The sequence below is a fragment of the Aegilops tauschii genome, chromosome 4 (genome assembly GCF_002575655.3).
Source record: "Aegilops tauschii subsp. strangulata cultivar AL8/78 chromosome 4, Aet v6.0, whole genome shotgun sequence".
Taxonomy (NCBI): domain Eukaryota; kingdom Viridiplantae; phylum Streptophyta; class Magnoliopsida; order Poales; family Poaceae; genus Aegilops; species Aegilops tauschii.
The window spans coordinates 18225381-18232647 of NC_053038.3; the positions used below are offsets into that span (position 1 = coordinate 18225381).

Consider the following 7267-nt stretch of genomic DNA (forward strand, 5'->3'; position numbering starts at 1 on the left):
TCAAATTTCATTTATATCTATTAAATACCGTAATAATCATTTACTGCCTAAAAAATTAACAAATCAATTGCGAAAATGCATAATTTTGACATCTACATTGTAATGTTGGAAGTTAAATGTAGAAAAGGTTTGGAGCCTTCGGTATAAATGTAGAAAAAATAGGACCTTAACCATAGCTTGAACCCTAAAATCTAAAAAGTTATACCATTGGGCAGTATGCGTGCTTCTCTTTTTTCTGTGAGAAGTATGTGGCGCCTGTCACTCGTAAAGACTTATCAATGATGAGTCGCCTAAAATTAGGCCGGCTGGTGAGCTAAACGTGCCAGTGGGCTGACCCGTTTCCTTTGTTGTGCTGTGTCTGGGCCAGGAGCGCGGCATGAGTACTGGCCTGTGTATTAGGCGTACCTGGGCGGGCCGTGCTGGCCTTTTTGATCGCACGTGGCCTTCTCTCTCTGAAAAAAAAGGCTCCCCCATTCCCAGCCGTCAGATACAGTGTGTCGGCGCGAGGCGAGCGGCCGACGTACGCGCCGTCGCCTCCTTCCAGATCCGCGGCGAGCCGCCAACGAGGTACCGCTCTTCCCACCGCACGCGCCCCGCTCTTGCTTCTCGTTTGCTATCTGATCTGTTATGTATGGTTTCCGTGTGTGTGCTGAATCTCTCCCTAGAGTACTGATGAAATTGTTAGTCGGGCCATCTCTGTTACGTTTACGGATTACGGTCGACTAAAGCTGATGAAACTGTTGGCTCCTAGATAAGTTATCACTGTCGCGCCGTTCTTGATTGATCTAGTTTCCGATCTGAGTATAAAACTCTCTCTGACGGTTCTCTAATCTGAACACTGGACTGAAAGCTTAATTTTCTTGCACCTTGTTCTGTTGGCAGTTGTATGCACTCTGCAGTTGTATGCATGACCACTGATTCATGACGTGTTTTTTATATGAAAGTAAACATGATAGTACTCAAAATGCGACTACTGTTTTTTGTTTAGTTGGTAGTCGTTCCTTGCATGTGAAGATGTCTCGTTGTGCTTTCAGGTGGCATCAGCAAGGGCAATTCAGTTATTCGTGGGAGTCACTAACCAGTGATGACTATCGTTTATACTTGTAGAACTGTAACATCAAATTTAGCTTTTGGTTTCTGGATTTCAACACCAGAGTTTCTACAACTCCGTTCAACTTGTATTTGAGAAACTTTTGTGGCCCTTCATTTCGCACGTTGCATTGTGACATTTCAGGATTTATTTATAGAGTAAATGCATCGTTTTCTATTTGCAGCATATGTTTTATGTTTCAGTGATCCGCGGTCCATTTTAGATAGGACTCATTTTATCTCAGGGTCTTCTGGATAATTCGAGATTAAACTTCCTTGTTTCGGGAAAACAAAAAGGATGGAACTGAAATTTGATGCACCGCGGAAAAATGAGTTACTTGCCCTGAGCAAATATAATGTTAATGGTAAAGATAAACCAATTACAGTAAGAAATGATTGTCCGAAGCCCCCTGTCCCTTGTTTTGAACTTACTGAGGATTTTGATTTGCAAAAGGTTGAGGAGGTATGATAACTATCCATCTGTGTGATATTCCTCTCCCATTATTTTTTCTTTCCCAGTGCTGACTCTTGACATTCTCTCTTTCAGCTTATGCTAGAAAGGGATATTAAGATTGCCAAGTCCATGGCAAATGACATAATCATCCCAGACCCTGCTCCCAAGGTTTGTGTTACCTTCATTTACATAATTTGATTGATGACTCATTCCATTACATTAGTTATTATGTTTAACCCTGTAATATTATAGGGTACTTAAGTCTACTGAAACAATATGTTTGTTGTTGTCATATATGAACCTTGGATAGGAACATGTGGATTCACATGCCTGAACCATGCTAGCTTTAGATCCCCTTACTTTCTCAGTTTCTCTTCCCTCCTTGTTGGTGCCTCATGTTTGGTTCTATCTTTAGCCTACACCAACTTGCTTGGGTTACAAGGTTTTGTTGTTTTCATTGTTGTTGTCATACATGAACCTCCATAGACCACAAGACAGTTTATTTTGTTGTGCTTTTAGTTGGATAACTGATGCCTTTCACCTTTTTCAATTGTGACGGACTCATCTACTAGTGGGTGCGTGATGCCTTCTTGGACATATATGCCGAATTGGAGCCCATCCTTGTAAAAGATAGTGTCCGGTGCTTCCTCCGATTTTTTGAGAACTGTGAAGGCCGGGGAATGTCATCTTATCTTACCATCCCCGCACAAACCTTAACCTTCATTGTCAGTTTCAATGCCCTGCGATGTGCAAAAGTCGTATTGGAGGGCATGGCACCTGAGCTCTATGGGATGCACGCCAATCCCAACTGCATAAACAAATATGGATACTTCGTGCTCCATGAAGCTGCTGAAAGGTTCTCTGTTGACATGATCAAGCTGCTTTTACGCCATGGTGCATCAGCCAATGTGCGCACAGTTGGCAATGATGTCATTGAGAATCTACTCCCGCTCCATGTCGCAGTTGAGAATACTTGTCTGCATAAGTATCTAGAGGACAATCTGGAGTACAATCTTTCTCGCAGCCAGAATCATCTGGATTATATCTACAAGCTTATTCATCTACTGTGTCTACCTGAAATGGTCTGTTTCACTTCCCTCCCAATACGAATTACTACTTCTACTTTTGCAGCATGACGTAAAGAGTAACTATGGTCATACCATAGACCCCTGATAGGTTATAATGAAATTAGTGATACAAAGTACCGGGCACTCTTTCATCTCAACTTGTCAAAGAAAGTAAAGTTTTCATTTGTTAATCCTTTTTCTCTTACTTCATGTGCAGTGTATGTTCTTATAGTAAAGGATAAATTATCATCAATAAAATATACAAAAACTGTTGCTAGTAATTACTTTGATAGGAGGAAAACAGCGATATATAGAAAGATTATTCAACATTACTTGCTTGCATATGAATGCTTAATGGACTTAGATTTTTGTTCCTTGTTATTTTACAGAAGATCTTCTTGGACACAACTAGACTGCTTGCCGGTAAAACAAATAATCTACTTCAAGAGCTCTGGAATTACATTGAGGATGGAAAAATTATCCAGTCCGCTGTTCTACTACTGGCTGCTCAAGAGCAGATCCGTGGGGGCAGTTCTTCCAAGATAAATGGCAGTAGTAAGAAAAATGGGTTTGACCTTATCAGTAAATGCATAATGAGGCTTTCATTTTCCCTGAGATGGGAGAAAGGTTCACATGGAATGGTACCGGAGCTTCTGGAGGAAAGGAAGGCACTTACCGATTGCGCATGGCTGCTTGTTGATGTAATTTCCTATGCCGGTGAAAATCTTTCTGCATACATTCAAGCACATTCTGAGGTAAGCATTTTTGTATATTGTGGCTGCAGTGCCTCAGAGGCCTTTTACTTAATATTTGTATTTTTACTATTGTCAGTCATGTTTAAAAAAAACATGCCCTAGTCTTAGCAAGAAGATAGTTCTCACCTCAACCGAAAATAAAAATGTTATACTTGCTCCGTCTTAGCAAGAAGATAATTCTCACCTCAACTGAAAATAATAATGTTATACTTGCTCCGCCTGGGTTTACTGGGCCGGGGGGGGGGGGGGGGGGGGGGGTCAAATGCTAGGATCAAGGCACATTGGAAATTTCTGGCTCTTATTATGTATATTATGTAGTTTCTAAAACCTAGTGAATTGAATGCGATGACTCTTTTTGCACACTTATTGCCTTCCAACTCATATTGCACAATTGCAGTTTTCTCCTCCAAACAAATCTTTCCATCATCTCGCTGCTTACAATTGGTTACATAGTTGCTACATTGTATATACAGTAGATCAATGTTAGCCATATATTGCCTTATACAGCAGCTTGTATGTCATGTAGGTGCCCCATGTGGAGGTCTTTCAACATGTTTCATCTATCCTCAAGGAGTATGGATTTTGCCCCACTGGAGATCCCATGGACGCTGTAAACCTGTACTACTCTTTGTATTGCTTCACACAATAATTTTCTATGTGAATAAATGGTTATTTTGTTGATTATTTTATTTTGTCTTCCACTTCTTGAAGCCAGCCTTATGACTGCAGAAAGTCAAACGGAGATTCATGCAAAGGTGTGTCAGGCTCAAGTGATTATTTTTACATTTAACAAACTGAGTCTTAATCTCTCCCCTTCTTTTTAAAATGTATAATGGGCTTACAGATGCAAACATGGCAGTTATGGAATCGGCCAATCTGGATGCTGCAGAGGAAAAGGTAAAGATAATCAAATCTGGTGTTGATCTAGTTTTGGATAGACTGATGGTGTTCGGTAAGGAGTAATGATATTGTGGCAGCAAAAAGAAACAAAGCTATAAGAATATCTGTCCTTTCCTTGTTCTTTTTTTTTTATTTTACATCAACTTTTTTTTAAGAATATGTAAAGAAGTAAAAATTTCCCAAATTGACAAATCCCACGAACGCTTTTAGAATCATAATATAATCTTCGTTTTAAGCCGTGTTTTTGTGAGTTCTGACTGTACTCATCTTGCCCTAATCTTGAGTTCAGGTCACAACCGTTGGAAATGACAACCTCTCCCTTATGGCACGGCAGCACACCAAAAAAACACAGGTATACCTTAATACTGATTTTAGTGCACCAGTACCAAGCAGCTTTGCCTACACCTTGTGGCAGCACAAATGGGTTACTAACTAGACAACAAAGTGATGGTTTTAGTGCTGCAAACTGTAGTAGCGAATTCAGCCGTATTTATAGAGTACAAGCATTCGTGTTCTGATGGACTTTGGCTACTGAACCTGGACAGATTTAAGCAGCTTCTATTGCCTTATTAAATGAGCTACAAAAACATCTAAATTCTAGCCTAGAATACCTAGTGTGTTTTCACACACATGTATAGAAACTGCATGTATAGAAACTAAATTCTAGCTTTGAGTTGGCTCTAAATACATATCACCTATTGCAATGCCAGGGCATTCCAACTATGGTTCATCTCTGCCATCCTAATGTGTTGTCCATCAGGTTTTTTCTACCAAAGAAAAGGGGTAAATGCAATAAAAAGTAGTCTTAATTAGCTTAATAAAATAGCTGAAAAGTGTAGGTTCCAAGTAACATCAACATTGGGACTTCACCAAGGGGGCTTGCACATTATTGTTATTTCCAACACCTTGGTGTTCTTGAATGATCTGTTGCATCTGAAATTTATTTGGTGCCTGTGAGAAAGATTCTGATAGAAGAAGATGCAGTGTAATATGATTGTTGGAGGCAGTAACAAAAGCATGCTTCAGTTGCGAGTTTGTGCCATGCATTGTGCTGGTTCAACAGCTTGTTATTTTGCTTAAGCATGCTACTTAATTACTACACTGCAGTAACATCATTCATATCTAATCAAACACCAATGTTGTGTATTGGCCAACATAATACTCCCTCCGTAAACTAATATAAGAGCGTTTAGATCACTAAAATAGTGATCTAAACACTCTTATATTAGTTTATAGAGGGAGTACATCTCAAGCGAGAGGTGCTGGCTGGAAGTATGGATGTTTCTATTTATTTTTTATGATGTACCTCTAATGAACTATGTGACAGGCCGTGAGAAAGAAAGCAGGCAGAGGATGGGATCCCACATATACAAAGAGAAGTTTCTTCCCATATTGGAGATCAGTGTTACAAGATCGGGTTCCTTTGAAGGTGTATCCAGCCTATGCAAGCTCAGGTCTATCACTGAGTAACTCAATAGTCAATGGATCTACTCCAACTCCAAATCATAAACTTGGTCCAGTCCGAAGAATATCGCCACTTACAAGCAATAATCAACCGAAAAGGTGCTTTATAACGGCTGCTAGTGGTGCAATCAGGCTCTTGAAGGTGCTAAAGTAAAGTAGAAAGGTATGTCAGGAGTTTTGTCTCCCTCTCCCAAGTTTTCTGAACATGCCCCGCATAAACACATGGGAAGAAAGAATTTTCATGATGCACCTTTAACTAGCTAGTAAGATTATTCGTTGCTAGTCCATTAATGATTTGGTTATTTGCTCGATAGGGTTAGGTATTCTATTATTGTGTCTTTCCCCCGCTGTAAGTTTCTAGTCTCCAGGTTCTTCTACTTCATGGGCTACGCCAAGCTTGGGTATGTTTGCTTGCTTAGCAATGAGCAACCCTGCTGTTATTTATTTGCCCCAACTGTGGTCCATGTGCAGATAATTATTTAGATGATAGTGACATCTAAATCCTTGTGGAGAAGCAATAGATATCCACATGATTTCTTGTACAGTATGTATGTTTTTGTTTTCTTAGGGAATTCTCAGCCCTCGGAAATATACAACACATTTGATCCTATGGATAGGATGGTATTGGTCAACCAAACACCCAACACTTGTTAATGCACTGGGTAGTTAGTCAGTGCTCAACGTGGTGCTGCTCCCTTTAACTAAACCATGTTAAAGCTGCACTCGTAACAAGGGGCTTCTATTAATGCTCAAAGACATGGAGTTTTTTTACGATCATTTGACATGGAGTTAGTAGTGTTGAAGTGCTTCTTTAATCTCCTGCACACATAAACATGCCTTTGTCTTCAGTTATCTCTACTATTACACGGGAGTCTGCTGTCGTTGACTCGTTGTAATGGTTGCTTCAACTCCCTCATTCCCCTCCCGCGGACATGGAGTTTTTTTTCTGATCATTTTTTTGACATGCAGTTAGTAGTGTTGAAGTGCTTCTTCAATCTCCTGCACACATAAACATGCTGTTGTCTTCAGTTATCTCTACTATTAAACGGGAGTCTGCTGTCATTGTACCATGAGCATGAAGGACACGCGGGCAGTCCTAATCCTTGTAATGTGGGAGTTGTGGAAACACTGAGACGCGATAGTGAAATTGAATGTTATGAAACACTGAGACGGGCAGTCCTAATCGCATGCAGTGTTCGATGGAGTAACCCCCTCGACCATTAGGGTGATTCGCTCGGTGATGGCCGAGGGGAGAACGTGGGCAACAGCGGGCCTCCTAAAGGCGGGCGCGGATGCCTTTCTTAGGGCACTAGCGGTAGGTTTAGGTGAGATAGAATAGCGTGTATATCTCCTTGACGGAGGAGTTGGGGTTGTAACTGCCAATGTGGAGGGGCTCTCTACCCCATCCCTTCTGTAATATATAGTACGCACACTGGTGCGTATTCGAGAAAAGAGAATGTGCAGAGGGAGTGTCGGCTCCAGCAAGTCATCAGCAACCTAATATTAATATCATACGGTTCAATGAGGTAAAATTACAA

The 7267-nt window shown here is 40.7% G+C and overlaps 1 protein-coding gene across 3 annotated transcripts; it reads left to right on the plus strand.

Annotated features, from left to right (window-relative positions):
• The first annotated feature begins 490 nt into the window (after positions 1-490).
• LOC109742643 (uncharacterized) lies at positions 491-7267 on the plus strand. 3 transcript variants are annotated; one of them, XM_040386460.2, is made up of 11 exons: positions 491-567; positions 1035-1552; positions 1637-1711; positions 2116-2625; positions 3000-3365; positions 3892-3983; positions 4077-4120; positions 4210-4262; positions 4555-4617; positions 5593-5892; positions 6699-7267. In XM_040386460.2, exons 2-10 carry the CDS (start codon positions 1388-1390, stop codon positions 5881-5883), a joined length of 1659 nt encoding a protein of 552 aa, XP_040242394.1. In that variant the 5' UTR covers positions 491-567; positions 1035-1387; the 3' UTR covers positions 5884-5892; positions 6699-7267. The 3 variants fall into 3 exon arrangements, with proteins under 3 accessions (XP_040242394.1, XP_040242396.1, XP_073352200.1); XM_040386462.3 differs by lacking the exon at positions 6699-7267 and adding an exon at positions 6519-6687; XM_073496099.1 differs by lacking the exon at positions 6699-7267 and having other exon boundaries at positions 4225-4262; positions 5593-6506.

What these genes read in the sequence shown, in the direction of transcription:
- LOC109742643 (XM_040386460.2), top strand. Translation starts at nt 1,388, where the DNA reads ATGGAACTGAAATTTGATGCACCGCGGAAAAATGAGTTACTTGCCCTG. An exon ending in TCCCAGACCCTGCTCCCAAG is followed by an intron (nt 1,712 to 2,115) that starts GTTTGTGTTACC and finishes CTCATCTACTAG; the next exon opens with TGGGTGCGTGATGCCTTCTT. An exon ending in TACTGTGTCTACCTGAAATG is followed by an intron (nt 2,626 to 2,999) that starts GTCTGTTTCACT and finishes GTTATTTTACAG; the next exon opens with AAGATCTTCTTGGACACAAC.